This window comes from Toxotes jaculatrix, chromosome 4, assembly GCF_017976425.1.
Source record: "Toxotes jaculatrix isolate fToxJac2 chromosome 4, fToxJac2.pri, whole genome shotgun sequence".
NCBI classification, from domain to species: domain Eukaryota; kingdom Metazoa; phylum Chordata; class Actinopteri; family Toxotidae; genus Toxotes; species Toxotes jaculatrix.
The window spans coordinates 857,373-872,883 of record NC_054397.1 but is presented as its reverse complement, the minus strand read 5'-3'; the positions used below and the strand labels follow the sequence as shown (position 1 = coordinate 872,883).

General features: G+C 46.2%; 3 protein-coding genes across 3 annotated transcripts; 2 read left to right on the top strand and 1 right to left on the bottom strand.

Moving 5' to 3' along the window:
- The first annotated feature begins 155 nt into the window (after nt 1–155).
- Nucleotides 156–5,319, top strand: rbm34 (RNA binding motif protein 34). Its single transcript, XM_041035434.1, has 11 exons — nt 156–367; nt 916–1,072; nt 1,190–1,317; nt 1,504–1,720; nt 2,933–2,992; nt 3,210–3,253; nt 3,611–3,694; nt 3,795–3,858; nt 3,952–3,994; nt 4,086–4,204; nt 4,534–5,319. Exons 1-11 carry the CDS (start codon nt 345–347, stop codon nt 4,900–4,902), a joined length of 1,308 nt encoding a protein of 435 aa, XP_040891368.1. The 5' UTR covers nt 156–344; the 3' UTR covers nt 4,903–5,319.
- Nucleotides 5,320–5,787: 468 nt separating this feature from the next.
- tomm20b (translocase of outer mitochondrial membrane 20b) lies at nt 5,788–9,434 on the bottom strand. Its single transcript, XM_041035454.1, has 5 exons — nt 9,201–9,434; nt 7,676–7,722; nt 6,892–6,973; nt 6,626–6,768; nt 5,788–6,453 (listed from the first exon to the last, which is right to left on the bottom strand). The coding sequence occupies exons 1-5, from the start codon at nt 9,322–9,324 to the stop codon at nt 6,409–6,411; spliced, it is 441 nt and encodes a 146-aa protein (XP_040891388.1). The 5' UTR covers nt 9,325–9,434; the 3' UTR covers nt 5,788–6,408.
- Nucleotides 9,435–10,598: 1,164 nt separating this feature from the next.
- LOC121180203 (E3 ubiquitin-protein ligase TRIM21-like) lies at nt 10,599–13,748 on the top strand. Its single transcript, XM_041035414.1, has 2 exons — nt 10,599–10,634; nt 11,865–13,748. The coding sequence occupies exon 2, from the start codon at nt 11,874–11,876 to the stop codon at nt 13,515–13,517; it is 1,644 nt and encodes a 547-aa protein (XP_040891348.1). The 5' UTR covers nt 10,599–10,634; nt 11,865–11,873; the 3' UTR covers nt 13,518–13,748.
- Nucleotides 13,749–15,511: the final 1,763 nt, after the last annotated feature.

Sequence of the window (15,511 nt, the reverse complement as noted above, 5' to 3'; positions counted from 1 at the left end):
AACACCATAAATATACAGAAAAATTTCTTTACGTCTGTATAATTCTTACTGTCCCAGACCTGAAGTGCGCAGTTTAATGGCGTCAAATCAACGTTGAATTCAGGGAAACTGACGGGAACCTTTGTGTCTCTGTGACCGTGTTCCCGGTGGGATATAATTCGCAGTAGCACAGCAGTGAGCTCGGGAGGAAAACGTGTGAACGTGCGTAACTACCATGTTATTGCAGTTTAAGTTGTAGAAACCGGTGTACATGCTGTGGATAACCTGAGAAAGTATTTATTTACATTTAAAACAACAAACCGGAAGTCAGTCACCGAGTGACGCGGGAACAATCTGAAGAAGCCATGAAGAAGAAAGTTCACCACGGGTTTGTTTACACACTTCCATCCTCACCGTAGAAAATGAATCGCTGCATATGAGCGTCCTACACCGGTACTCGTTTACTTTTACTCTGAAAGGTAACAACACACCTCCACACACACTTTAATGCCAGGAAGCCACCGCAGTGCTGAACGGAAGGAGGGATCCGTCAGCCAGCGGCAGCAGAGGTGCAACAATGGATCAGTCGATCGATCAGACAACGACTCTGTTCTTACATCGGATTCTCGGACCTGACGCTGCCGAACTGAACAGTTTACAGTTCGATCACAGTGTGTTTTCTCAGCGCGGTTACGGTCTGTCTGTGGTTCTGCTCTAATTCACAGCATCTGCTGCATGTCTGTCCATCCTGGAAGACTGATCCGTCCCCCGCTGGGACCGAGCTCATTCTTTTTCCCCATTAAAATGATTTTTGGAGTGGAGACTGTCGCACGCTGCGCAGATTGAAAAGCGGCCAATTTGTCATTTGTGATGTTGGATTGTGTAAATAACATTAGACTTTTGCTCTGACCTTCCTCACTCTGTTTCTGTGCTCAGTGCGAAGGCATCGTCAGAACAGCAGTCAGCTGACTACGTGGTGGGTCAGGTGTCAGGGAGTCTGTTCCAGACGAAGCCTGCAGCCTCTGGCTCGCTGTCGGCTTTATTCAGCACCGCTGCACCAGCTGCGTCTCTTCTGTTTCAGCCTGCACCGGAGGTAAATCAAACACGAGCAGTGTGTGTGTGCGTGTGTGTGTGTGTGTGTGTGTGTGTGTGTGCGTGTGTGATCTCAGGCTGTTAGAATATCACGTCACTGAATCCTGTTTTGTGGCAGCCTGTTAAAAGGAGCACAGAGGAAAAGCAACAGCAGAAGGAAACTCCAGAGGTCAAAGGTCAGCCCAGCCACAAGAAGAAGAAGCCACCAAAGTTAAAATCAGCAGCCGAGCAGAAGTTGGAAAACAGGTGAAAACAGCTGTTCTGTCCGTGTCCGCTTCCGTTTCTACTTCCTTTCTATTAATTTTGCTTTTGTTCTGTTGTTTTTTTTTCTTGGCGTCAGTGTCTAACCTCAGTCAAATGAAACCTTCATCTGTGACTCTGAAACTCTGTCTCTTTCTCTCCGTCCTCTTCCTCCTCGTCTCCTGCTTTCAGGGAGAGCAGCCTCCAGACGGCAGACGAAGAGGAGCGAGGGCAGGAGACGCCCGTGAAGAAGAAGAAGAAGAGGAAGGCTTCAGAGTCGGGCGGAGAGAACGATGTGGAGCGCTGGGTGATGAAGAGGCAGAGGCTGAAGGCCAGCAAAGAGGAGGAGGCCGTGAAGAGGAAGAGGACGGTGTTCGTCGGTAACCTGCCCATCAGCTGCACCAAGAAGGTACAGCTGTCACACTTTGCTGTTCCCTCAGTGAAGGAGACGTTATAGTTATAGTTCAGTGTCGTTCTCAGCTTCAGTTTCTGACCAAAAACAGGCCACTGACGTAGGACTGATCGATTTATCGGTTTCTGATCAAACTGCGATTTCACACAAAGCGATCACGTGATCGCCAAAGCCGCGGGTTATTGCAGTGCTCCTGACTGACCCAGGATCTGCTGTGTCCACTGTTTCACACATACCTGCCGTCTCCCTACCTGCACGAGCTCACCGATCAGAAGCGGCGTGCTGCGCGTGCACAGGTCAGGCTGACGCAATCAGCATCACCTGCTCCACCTGCTGCTTCATTAGTCAAATGGCTTCAGCTGCAGCAGAAGCGGAGTGACGGCGTTTAATCCCCAGTAAAAACAGCTCGTCGCTCATTTGGGAGCGTTTCTGCTCTGAGGCCGCAGACGTGCAGCAGAAACAGGTACTGTGCAACACCTGAAGCTGCAGCATCCAGCGGAGACACGAGCACCTGAAGAATCACCGCAGGTGTTTGTATGACGGAGAAGTTCCGGTGAGAAGTGTGAGAACGATGCTCAGGCCCGAAGCAGCGAACACACCGGGAGATAACGGCTGCCATCACACACCGCACTGTACCTGCTGCAGCCGGGCTGCCATCCCACAGCTGTCCGTGGGAGTGCAAACAAAAAGCGTGGAGTTTTCTGCCACAGCTGCTGAGATGTGGTCACGCAGAGCGACCGAGCCGTGTCTTAGTCTGACTGTACATTTCGTAAATGACTGGGAGTTGAAAAGTGTCTGCCTGCAGACAGCAGACTGTCCCACTGACCGGAGAGGACAAAGAGTTCAGACAGTCAAAGATGCTTCATCTGTAATAACTGCTGCTGCTCAGTGACTTTATAGAAAGTTCCTGCTTCATAAACACATTTGAAATCAGTTCTTAACTTTAGTTTTCATTCCTGCATCAGAGTGATGGCGTTTAATGTTTGAATGGAGTGATGGAATTTTCCGTCATGTCTGTAAATGTTACACTGAAGCTGGATTTGAAGAAAAATGTGAATCAAATCGAATTCACAGAATCAGTCAGATCTTTTCCTAAAATCGATCAGGTCTAACCTGAGGAAAAAACAGTCTTAAACTTTCAAGCTGTTAGTTTTAGAATCTACACGTAAGAAAGTGAAGAAATCCTGATGTTGTTTTTCTGTCCATCAGACCCTGCGGAGCCTCTTCAGGGATAAAGGATCCATCGAGTCCATCCGGTTTCGCTCTGTGGTAAAAACACACACACACACACACACACACACACACACACACCAACAAACCGTTTGGTCCTGAACTGATGCAGCACCTTTATCCTCAAAGGCCAGTTTTTCCAAAGCGTGACTCTTTCTGATTCATTGGATGATGCTGTAAATCACCTGTTCATTGAAGGAACTGTAACTTCCTGTCTGACCTCCTCCCTCAGTCACATGATGTTTGTTCCCTGCAGGTCAGAGAGGATCCATCCATGTCCCGCAAGGTCGCAGCCATCAAGTACGTTTCTGTTCCCACGGTTTATTCTTCTCATCAGCTTATTAAGATACACATGAACGGAACAGGTCTGAGAGAAGAAGCGTTCACTGCCCCCGATCATCACACTTCTGTTTGTATAAACGTGAAGTGTAAAAGTTCCTTGTTAAAATCAGTTTGACAGTCAGTTAATCTCATAACACTAAAACACTGAATCCTCCACACGGGTTGTTGGTCGAAAATTAAATGTGTAAATGTAAATTTGAACATTTTTTTCAGACTAAAATGGAAAAAAAAAAATTTTCCCACCAACAGACTGAAACTGAACTACGCAGGAACATCTTCTTTCTCTTTTCTATAAATGAGGTTTTTTTTCTTCAGACGCAAAATTCATCCGAAGAAACAAAGCATAAACGCCTACGTGGTGTTTAAAGACGAGGACGGAGTCTGCAGGGCGTTAGAGAGGTGAGACGCTCGCTGTTACCTGCACCGTGTGATGATGTTGTCATAGCAACGCTGTAACTCATCATGTAAAAACGTCTTTTATTCTGACGGTTCTGGACAGGAACGGGACGGAGATAGAGAAGGACTTTCACATCCGAGTGGACAGAGTGACGGACAGCTCATCAGTAAGTCCTCAGCCAGCACTGTTGACCTGTTAATGTACAATGTGCTGAGTCAGCTGTCGATGCTAAATCCTGCCCGTGTCCTCGTCTTTGCAGCACGATCACAAACGCTCTGTTTTTGTGGGGAACCTTTCGTTCGGTGAGTCTTTCTGCTTCGTCCTCGTCCCAAAGTCAGTGACATCAGATCCGCTGCAGACAAACATCAGCTTTTTAACTCGGTGTGTTTTCAGAGATCAGTGAGCTGCTGTTTCGGCGGCATTTTGAGGAGTGTGGTCCGGTGGAGGCAGTGAGACTGATCCGAGACCAGAACTCCGGACTGGGGAAAGGATTCGGCTACGTCCTGTTTGAGGTACGGTGTCCTGCTGCTTTGTCCTCAGCTGGGGGACTTTGATATAAAGTCCAGTGTGGATGTGAGTCCCCTCAAACTAAAGCTGAGAGAGAACGGAGGAATGTGACGTCAGTTTTATGACTCAGGATATTTTGGAAAAGAAATCTGGAAAAATTATTTCTCCCTTTAGAAATAATAAAAATCTTTTATATAAAACTGAACCTTTGATTTTCTGCAGTTGAACTTTACAGACACAAAAAAGTCATGAAGTCATTATACTCAGAAATAACGCGCACGTGTTGGTGTGCTGTGTGTGAACACCTCCGACCTGTTCGTGTCTTCTGTCGCAGAGCGCAGACTCGGTTCAGCTGGCGTTGGAACTGGACGGCTCAAAGCTGGAGGGCAGGTCCATCCGGGTGAAGAGATCAGTGAAGAAAGAAAAGCAGAAGAATAAAACTAACAACAGAGGAGCCACCGGCAGGGGCCCCGCCAAGGGCCCTACAAAGAGTCCTGTGAAGGGCGCAGGGCCAGAGAGAGGGGCCGGTCGGGGAGGGGTCGGTCGGGGCGGCGTCAGGCCTCCAAAGAAATTCAGTGGAAACCAGCAAAAGGTGACAAAAGGCTGCAGCTCCTTCAAAGGAGAGATGGTGGATCCAAACAAAAAGACTAAAAAGAAAGGACTGAAGAGGAAAGTGAAGCCAAACAAGGCCGTTCACATCTGACCTGTGAGGAGATATTCAACATGTCAGTCAAATGAAAGGTTGAAGATTCGTTCTGACTGAAGCAGACTGGGATCCAGCTTCAGCTGTGGGAAACAGCCGGGGCCTGATTCAAGCAGCAGGTTTGGTTTCACTCAGTAAACCTGAGCAACGAAGCTGCACCTCATCCACTTCCTGTCAAACCATCTGGTCCAGTACAGGTTTACATTCTCTCCTGCAGCAGGTGAATGGAATAAAATAAAAAAAGGAAATAAAACGTGTCAGTTCAAACTTTTTAACTTTAAAGTTTCTGGTTTTCCTGTTGAACAGATGTTTTTTTTTTTTTTTTGTTTTTTGTTTCTTGCAAAACTTGTAAATCTGTGATTTCTGAATGGAAACAATAAATTGAACAAAGACGCAGTCGTGATGTTTCAGAGCTCAACGTTCACTTTGAGATTCAACTCTGTTCAAATCTGTAGGGAATCAGCTGAATCCGACCGATCGGAGCTACGGTGAGTGTTGAGGCTCAAAGTGAAGTTTGGATAGTTCAGTGATGACAGCTCAGTGTGAACGCTCCTCCACAGCTGGAACAGAAACCTAAAATAACCTCAGTCCACAGTGGAGGACATAGACCGAGCTGTGGACTGTGCTCAGGAGGTGAACAGGTGTAATCTGCTCTGAGATTCTGGAATCCAAAGCGTCCAATCCCAGAGCAATGCTGGGTGTTTGTTTTCACAAATGACAGCCAGGAATTGTTTGTTGTCATCTCTCATCATCTCATCCTCCAAAGTTTAAAAGTTCAGGTCTGAGGTTCGGTCTGAGCTGTCAATCACCTGCTGTAAAGCCTGGAGTCTGATCACTGGACCGAGAATATTGATCCTGATCTAAAACTCAAAAAAAACAACTTCAGAGTTTGCTCATTTTTTTATTTTTTCCTAAAGAGGCTCGTCCTCTTTAACATGAACAAAACATTTCATCACTTCTGAAAAAGTGTTTGAGTCTAGACTGAACAGAACGACAACTGATAACAAAACAATAAATACTCTGTGAAGCATCCGAGCAAAGAGAAGATTATCGTTCCTCTGTCTACGGCTGATATCATCATAACCATGAAGACGGCCGGGACAAACATGTCAGACCGTGTAAACCTGGGATACGATGCTGCTCCACCCTGAAGGAAGGAGCTGAGCGATGTTCTCAGCACAAACCCCGTCCAGTTAGTTGGTACGTACTTGATGTTGGTGGCGCAGGAACAAGCTTGTTTGTATTTCTCTGGGTTTTTGTGATGGAGATATTCTAATACCCCGAAACGGGTAATGTAAAAAAACACAAACACTACTGTCACGGATAAACCAGGAATAAAAAACTAGATCCCTTTAGGACGCCTTGGTGGGAAGCGATGGACGTCGGCCGGAGCGATGGAGGCCGAGGCGTTGGCGGGTCGTGATGGAAGGAGGAGGTCCACATGAGGAAGAGGAGGATGAGTGAGGAAGGGCGGTGGGCAGGGGTTGTTTCGTCTCAGTCCTCTTCTTATTCTATATCGTCCTCGCTCAGACTCTGTGCGCTCACGATACGCTGCAGGAAGACAAACACAGAGCTGTGGTTTGATTTTAAGTTGTGTGAAGTGAAGTTAGACCAGCTGGAGACATGCTGGGGCTACCTGAATGATTCTGGACCAGTTAGGGTGGAGTAGGGTCACCTGGCTGATGATGGACCAGTCAGAGACCAGTTAGAGACTGTGGCCTACCTGGCTGATGCTGGGCAGTTTGGTGAGCAGCATCTGGAAGACCGGCGGCGGCAGAGTCTGCTGCAGGACCTGCAGCAGCTGCTGAGGCTGACCGCACACCGCGATGGCGTTGGTCAGGTGGTCCACACCTTTCTCGTAGTCTCCTGTGAGCGAAGCAGAAACACAGCATGTCCTTTCAGACCATTTTCAGTGGACAGAGAACCTGAAATGAGACTCAATACACTCGTATGGATGAAAAGAAGGTGCTGATGTGTGGGAGGTGTTACCCTGAGCCAGCAGCTCCTCCCCCAGCTGGATCTCCTCCAGGAAGAACTTCTGCACCGCCTCAGCGTCCTTCAGGTCTGGAAGCTGCAGGAGAATCAACATTCAGCCACAGGAACTTAAACACTGTAAGGGCCAGCTCATCTCATCTCAGCCCCCGAATTTACTTGAGGTGGCCACGGTGTGTGACTGATGTGCATGCAGAGAGTGTAACCCTGGTTATTTTCTGTCTCTACGGTTTACAGATGTTCCCTAAACGCCTCATATGCAGCATTGGCCTCTGGCTCCCACTCAGTTACTGCAGCTCAGACAGGTGAGAGTCTGAAAAGAGTGAATTAAGGTGTTCTAATGTGAGATTTACCTAAACTGGATCCCAGTGATATTTCTACCTGGGCGGGTCTTAATCAAGCTCTGAGGCGAATGATTCTGATGGTCCAGACCATCAGAATCGGTCCGGACCATCAGAATCGGTCCGGACCATCAGAATCGGTCCGGACCATCAGAATCGGTCCGAACCATCAGAATCGGTCCGGACCATCAGAATCGGTCCGGACCATCAGAATCGGTCCGGACCATCAGAATCAGTCTGGTTCTTGACTCCGATCCCTGAACACAGAGACAGGACTGCAGAACTGCTGAGTAAACTTTTATTACGTGTTTGAGTCATGGAGAATTTGTTTTACTGTGCTTTATAATTTAATGAGTGTTTCAGTCAAACTGTAAAGGTTGGTTTGCTCTGAAGTGAGTGACAGGTGATCGCACCGAGATAAAACCTCAGACCGTGCTCACCTTTGCCAGGCCTGCCCTCTCCTTGGCTGCCTTCTGCTTTCTCCTCCCTGTGATAACGACAGAAACACAAAGCAGACACCACACACACCACACACACACCACACACACACCACACACACACCACACACACACCACACCAGTTAGAACTGTCTGAAGTTGAAAGCATCCCTGCTTGGCCAGGACACCGCTCCAGCACCATGAAATAAAAAGTGAGAGAAAGTCTGAGTTTTAATGTCACAACCTTCTCCGTCCGTTCACAGATCAACCTCTGGAAACGACTTCTACAAAACTCTCAGCTCTTCGGGAACCAAGTTACAGCTGCATGAAGCTGGTTGATCCTCAGTGTTAACGTGCTGCAGTGTTACTCTGCACGCAGCCACAGGTCACTGTTCCCTGAATAACACAATAATCTCCACCTGGCTGAGAGCCCAGCTGACAGGACAGGGTGTGTCCTGTCGGCTGGTCAGAGGAGAAGGACAGTCCCTCTCACTCTGTTGTGTCTCTGTCATATTTACTAACAACAAAGAATAAAGAGACGCTGCACAGTCACACACACTACAAGACCTGGGCTGAGTTCAGTCTGTGAACATTCACTCTGGCTTGTGACTGGATGGTTGACAGTTCAGTCACCAGCAGGACAGATCTGAGCTGCAGCAGGGAAGTGAACAAACAGCATCTGTGTTCATATGAAGCCGTTTAAATCATCTTTAAGAGAATAAGTAAAGGGATAATACATCAAAGAATAAACTCACACCAAACTCCACTGAAAAATCTGTCAGTTAAACACAACTTAACAAGATTTTCTAATAATATTGAGAAGTTCTGGTTCAATTAACCACAGACAGCATCATCTTACTCCCATATCTGTTTCCAGTTACTTGTTCCATTCAGTCTCTCACAGAAACACACAATGAAAGGAGCCAACGACCACAAAGTATGAATGTCAAAAAAAGGTGATACTTAAAAGGACATTCAATTCATATAAATGTTTTATAGAACTTATCTATGTACCTAAGTTCATTCCGCATTAGGGAACATTTCGTAATTAAGAAAAAAATGTCACACTGAGATGCCACAATATTTAATTCATCTCCCGGTGTTAGCAGGTCCAAAAGATGACACTAAAACATCGCAGGTAAACAAAGCAACTGTTTATAAAGCAGAAACACTTTAAAATATTATCACACATTATAAAAACTCAGGTCTACAGATACACTTAGAAAATGATTGGCTCAATTCTTTGAAGACCCGGGAAAGGCCTGAAAATGTGGCATTCTCCTTCCGTTTACTGTCTGTTTAGTCAAACATTAAAATGCATGATTTCTGAATGGAGTTCGGCATGAGAGCGTCATTAAACGAGCCATACCGGACTGTACCGGGAATACAGAGCGTTTGTGACAAGCGAACACTGTGATAAGCTCAAAGACAAACCAAACCGAACCAGACCGAACCAGACCAGGCCACGCTGGACCGGATCCGAGCTCCCACGCCTGATGAAGGTGAGGAAGAGGAGGTCAACACTCACGTTCTCGCAGCCTGTTCTTGAAGTTGGGGTCACTCCGTCTTTTCCTGTCGAAATAAATGCAGTAACCGACGAACAGAGCCCCGCACACCCCCGCGGCTATCGCGCTCGTCCTACCACCCATCATAACTCCCGGGACCCGCGCGGTTTTCGGAGGATTTCGGGTGAATTTCGTGATTTTTCTCCGGTAGTCGGTTTATGTCAAGCAGCAGGCGGAGCGGCTGAGGAGCAGGAAGGACCCGTAAGGCCCCCGCCGTTTGACAGCATGTAGGCGTTTGTAAAACGCCTGACTGAAAATGTGAGGAATAAACTTATTTAAAAATTTTTCTTTACATTTATTATTTACAGTTAATGAAACAGTAAATGACCGTTTTAGGGGTTTTTGAGTTGTGTATGAAGATGAATTCTGAATATTAGAGGCATCCGTAGACGCAAACAAAAACAACAGAAACTCGACTGAAACCAAGAATGAGACTGTAGCAGCGACAGAAGCTAAATCACAAAATTAAACGTAAATGTAAGACATTAAAAAATAATTTAATTTAAGACAGCAAGTTCCTGTCAGACAGACAGAGCAGAAACAAAGTCTACAAAACACTACAAAGAACTATCACAGAGGGACTGAAAACCACCACTGATGCTGTTAAACTGTGTTGCTCAGGGGTTCTGTGGTCACTCACTGTTTGTAGATGCACTGTATGTGTGTGTGAGAGGCGCGTGACTGAACGTGAAAGGCAGGGGGCTGGATGAGTGTGCGTGAGACGGGAGCCCGCCCGCGGGTGCGCGTGCGTGAGTGGTGCGTGAGAGTGAGTCAGCCTGAGTGACGGGCTGAAACTTTGCGGCAGCTGCATTTGGCGTGTTTACGGCAGTAACCGTTAAGTTCCTGCAATAGAACGGTCTGTTGACCCTCTCGGCTCTCCTTTCATTACATCACGTTGGTCGTTACGATATTCTTTCACCAGTTATACTACTTTACTTTTTCTACCTTTTATTTCTTTTACTTTTTTCTCTTACTCTGTTTTTGATGTTTTATGTAAAGCCTGCTGGATGATTGATCTGAATACCGTAATTACCAGAAAACACTGGTTATCACAAAAAGTGACTGTTCAGCACTAAGTCCTCAGCCTCATTCCTAATCATGAAAATGCTTTTTTCTCAGACTGTAGAAAACAGCTGATGAAATAAGTCACAAGTTTCCCTAAAGATTAAACTCATCTTCATCCAAATGTATGTTTCTGTACTCGTGTCTGAAGCTGAAGGAGGAAACGAAACCTCACAAACGGGTGGAGAAACACTGGCACAGGAAAGGTTAAACATCATGCTGATCAAATGAAAGTGAAAGTTCATCATAGCGACAGCAGAGCTGCAGTCGAGACAAATCTCTGTCTGTCTCAAACCGAGTTCATCAGGATATTCTCAACAACGGCTCAAATACTGGTGAGTACAGCTGATATTTAGTAGGGGTGGTGAAAAGAATCGATTCGTGATTAATCGCGATTATATTATGGACGATTATGAGTCGATTATTAAATTTCCAAAAATCGTTTTTTTTTTTAATACACTGCAGTGACTCCGCCAGTTACTGGCTGTCATACAGGATTTAACTGCAGGGCGGCGCTGTGACTAACAGTCATAACAAAATACCCTGTCACTGAGTCAGCACCCGAGCTTAGTGTACCTGCGAGGCCAGAGGCAACCAGCCAATCCATGCAGCTCCATTTGGGCTGAGCGCGAGCGTGTGGATGCATTTTGGTTTTCATGGCAGGAGTTTTAAACACGTCGACAGGACGAACGGTGTCTGCAAACTTTGCCGCACTGAGCTAAAGTACTGTGGCAACATGAGGGCCGCAGGTTCGAGCCCCGGTCTGAGCTCCTCTGTGGAGTCTGCATGTTCTCCCTGCGCCTGCGTGGGTTTGCTCCGGGTACTCCGGCTTCCTCCCACAGTCCCAAACACATGCACATTAGGTTAACTGGCTACTTTACACTGTCCCTAGGTGTGTGTGTAGTTATCTGTCTTTGTGTGTCGGCCCTGTGATTGACTGGCGACCACTCCACAGTGAACCCCGCCTCTCGTCCATAGTCAGCTGGGATAGACTCCAGCTCTGCCGCGACCCTGGCGGATCCAGCGGTACAGAAAACAGATGGATGGATGGATGGATGGATGGATGGATGGATGGATGGATGAGGGCTCACATCCAGAGGAGGCTGCGTGGGCTAAAGACAACTGAAGCCTCATTCCACCGAATCAACGTGCTTTCCACGAGGTGGCGACAGACTCAGCCCCGGTGACAGTTACAGCTACACTGCACAATACTGAAGGTGCTGTGAGATGTTTCTCAGTAAAACAGAAGCTGAGTAATTCAGCAGCTGACTGATTTTTAATGGTGCAATACATTTATGGTGTATTTTGAGTTACTGTTGTCAAATGGAAACTCAATAATCGTAATGGAATCGAATAAGGAAATTGGACTGATTAACCACCCCTAATATTTACTGTGTTACAACAACAGCTTGAACAAAAACTTAAAGGTCCAATCAAACAGGAAGTTCAGTGATGTTCAACTGTAGAATCAAACCGTATTTTTTCTTCATAATGTTGAAACTCAACAATAATGATTGAATTTATATTTGGAACATTGTTTTTCACACTTTGACTTTTGTCCTCAGTGTGTGGACATGTCTGCAGCCAGCAACCTGCGATCTGAAGACCAGTTCCTGTGCTCCATCTGTCTGGATGTGTTCACTGATCCAGTCTCCACACCATGTGGACACAACTTCTGCAAACACTGCATCACTCAGCACTGGGACACGAATGTCCCGTCCCAGTGTCCCATGTGTAAAGAGGTTTTCCACATAAAACCAGAGCTGAGGGTCAATACTTTCATCTCTGAGATGGTGGCTCAGTTCAGACAGGAAGCTCAACAGGAAGCCAGCAGCAGCAGCTCAGAGCAACAAGTTTCCAAACCAGGAGAAGTTCCCTGTGACGTCTGCACTGGAACCAAACTGAAGGCCCTGAAGTCCTGCCTGGTGTGTCTGACCTCCTACTGTGAGACTCACCTGGAGCCTCATCTGACGGCTTCACGTCTGAAAAGACATCAGCTGATGGACCCTGTGGACAACATGGAAGACAGGATGTGTAGCAAGCATGACAAACCTCTGGAGCTGTTCTGTAAGACCGACCAGACATGTGTCTGCATGCTCTGCTCTGTGTTAGACCACAAGACACATGAGTTTGTTCCTGTGAAAGAAGAATATGAAGGAAAGAAGGCAGAGCTGGGGAAGACAGAGGCTGAGATTCAGCAGATGATCCAGGAGAGACGACTGAAGATTCAGGAGATCAAACAGTCAGTGGACTTCAGCAAGGAAAAGGCAGAGAGTAAGATCGCAGAAGGTGTTCGAGTCTTCACAGCTCTCATGGAGTCTGTTCAGAGAAGCTTGAATAAGCTCATTGAGGAGATGGAAGAGAAACAGAAAAGCACAGAGAAACAGGCTGAAGGCTTCATCACAGAGCTGGAACAGGAAATCTGGGAGCTGAAGAAGAGAAGCTCTGAGGTGGAGCAGCTCTCACTCTCTGAAGACCACCTCCACCTCCTCCAAAACTTCACATCCCTGAAAGCTGCTCCACCCACCAAGGACTGGACAGAGGTCAGAGTCCGTCCACCATCATATGAGGGGGCTGTGGTGAAAGCTGTGGCTCAGCTGGAGGAGACGCTCAGTCAAGACATGAAGAAGCTGTTTGAGGCTGAGCTGAAGAGGATCCAGCAGTATGCAGTGGATGTGACTCTTGATCCTGATACAGCGAATCCCTGGCTCATCCTGTCTGATGATGGGAAACAAGTAAATGATGGTGATGTGAAGAAGAAGCTCCCAGACAACTCACAGAGATTTGATCTGTGTCCATGTGTCTTAGGAAAGCAGAGTTTCTCTTCAGGCAGATTTTACTTTGAGGTTCAGGTTAAAGGGAAGACTGACTGGGATTTAGGAGTGGCCAGAGAGTCGATCAACAGGAAGGGAAACATCACAGAGAGTCCTGAGAATGGTTACTGGACTATATGGTTGAGAAATGGAAATGAGTACAAAGCTTGTACTGACCCCTCAGTCCGTCTGTCTCTGAAGTCTCAGCCTGAGAATGTGGGGGTGTTTGTGGATTATGAGGAGGGTCTGGTCTCCTTTCATGACGTAGATGCTGCAGCTCTTATCTTCTCCTTTACTGGCTGCTCCTTCACTGAGAAACTCCACCCATACTTCTGTCCCTATCCCAATGATGGTGGTAAAAACTCCGCCCCTCTGATCATCTGTCCTGTCAATCAAACTGCCTGATCTTTGTTCTGACGTTCACGTTCAGTGGTAATGTTGAGTGTAAACCTGTTTGAATTTGATAAGAACTGAAGCAGCCATGTGATTATTGCTCATTATATCATTATTATTTTTCCTTTATGTTGGATTTGAACCCTTCACCTCCCATGATCCATCAGCCTCTTCAGTCCTGTGACACCCAGTGATGGATCCATCAGGACAAACACGTGTGAGGAGAAACTCTGTTCAGACCCACAACACTTTAAAATGTCATGTACATGTCAGAGTTTGCAGACGTGTTTGTCAGACTGAGTTTATCCTCAGATGTGATGATGCAGCCATAAAAGTCTTGGTGTCCTGAGCTTGGATATTATGGATAAAGACAGGTGGACAGCTGACTTTGCTGTTTCTGCATGTAATGAAATGGTTCAATTATTATGAAATTAATAACCGGATTAATAACTGGAATTTCACTCAGCAGAGCACACACTTCCACCAAGTCCACTTCCTGATGACAGTGTGGAAAAATGTCCTGTCTCACAATGTTAAGGAAAGAGATTAAAAAAAAAAAAAAAATCAGCTGTGAGAAGGAAGCTGAGCTTTGTCTCCTCAGGATTTTTTCCAAACCTTAGCTTTATTATCCTGTTTGTTCTCTGCTGTTCAGTATTGTCACTGATAGAAACTGTGTTCAATACAGAATAAAACTATTCTCTGTGGTTCTTGTGTTTGTTCTCCTGTAGACCACACACTCACACAGTCTGAAAACCTGCCGTTCCTCTCAGTCTCACCTGCAGTCAGATGTCACGACGGAGCAAAGACTTGGACCCAAACACACGACTCTGCAGACAAAATCAAAAGTATCATCAATCATTTCATTTTAACCAAGCAGCAAACAAAGATCACCCATGAAAGGGAAAAAGGCACGAAAACAAAAATACAACATCAGCCTAACGAGGAAAAATGATTGAACAAGGAGCAACAAACCAAACAAGAAACAAACGAAAACAGAACCTGAGTACGGACACGAGGACGAGAGACTAAACGTTGGATCAGTGGACGAGAGACAAGACAAACTGACAGCGAACAAAGGGAGACGCAGACAGTATATACACTCAAGGTAATGGGAAACAGGTGACACCAATTAGGGCGGGGCAGACAATCACATATGGTGGGAAAGAAGACAAAGACAGGAAGTAGAACAAGACGAGAAACATAAGGGCCAACTCTTCAAAATAAAACAGGAACTACTAACAAAACTTAAACTAGAGTCCACAAAAGGGTTCAAAACAAAAGGGCTCAGAAAACAGCCCTTTAGGGGTTACTCCTGACAGTCAGACACTGTAACGTGGATGAAAATACATTTTGTGGTGAATGAAGCTACTCTGCTGTTCAGCTCCACTGCAGATAAATCCAGAGCTGAAAGAAGAAGCATTTTAAGGAAGTGTTTTATTTTGAAACTGGAGTCTGTACCTCAGAGTCTCTGAAGTTTGCACAAGTCAGATGTGTTTCCCCCTGTGTCCAGCAGAGGTCAGAATAACAGCAGACCTCAGAGGAGAGTGTGTTAAAGGCCTGGACAGACTGCACACACCTCTCAATGTCCTCATCTCAGACACAACTGTAGGAAAGAAGCAGATCCAAGAATCACATGAAGAGGTTAGAACATTATAATACAGTTAGTGAGCTGAACTGTGGACTGATGATGGGATCACTGCAGAGCTGTAGAGGACTGGAAACACCCTGTTGTTGTCCTCTGAGCCTGAGACATGTTCTTGTTTGTGAGACTGAGCTTTTTATGTGAAATCTGTTCAGTGAACTGAAACAAACTCAGACTGTAGAAAACAGCTGATGAAATAAGTCACAAGTTTCCCTAAAGATTAAACTCATCTTCATCCAAGTGTATGTTTCTGTACTCGTGTCTGAAGCTGAAGGAGGAAATGAAACCTCACAAACAGGTGGAGCTACACTGACACAGGAAAGGTTCAACATCACACTGATCAAATGAAAGTGAAAGTTCATCA

Coding starts and splice junctions, on each gene's coding strand:
- rbm34 (XM_041035434.1), top strand. CDS start 345: ATGAAGAAGAAAGTTCACCACGG. Junction 1,318..1,503: donor GAGCAGAAGTTGGAAAACAG/GTGAAAACAGCT, acceptor TCCTGCTTTCAG/GGAGAGCAGCCTCCAGACGG. Junction 1,721..2,932: donor CCATCAGCTGCACCAAGAAG/GTACAGCTGTCA, acceptor TCTGTCCATCAG/ACCCTGCGGAGCCTCTTCAG.
- LOC121180203 (XM_041035414.1), top strand. CDS start 11,874: ATGTCTGCAGCCAGCAACCTGCGATCTGAAGACCAGTTCCTGTGCTCC.
- tomm20b (XM_041035454.1), bottom strand. CDS start 9,324: ATGATGGGTGGTAGGACGAGCGCGATAGCCGCGGGGGTGTGCGGGGCT. Junction 7,723..9,200: donor CAAGAACAGGCTGCGAGAAC/GTGAGTGTTGAC, acceptor TCGTTATCACAG/GGAGGAGAAAGCAGAAGGCA. Junction 6,454..6,625: donor AACTGCCCAGCATCAGCCAG/GTAGGCCACAGT, acceptor GTCTTCCTGCAG/CGTATCGTGAGCGCACAGAG.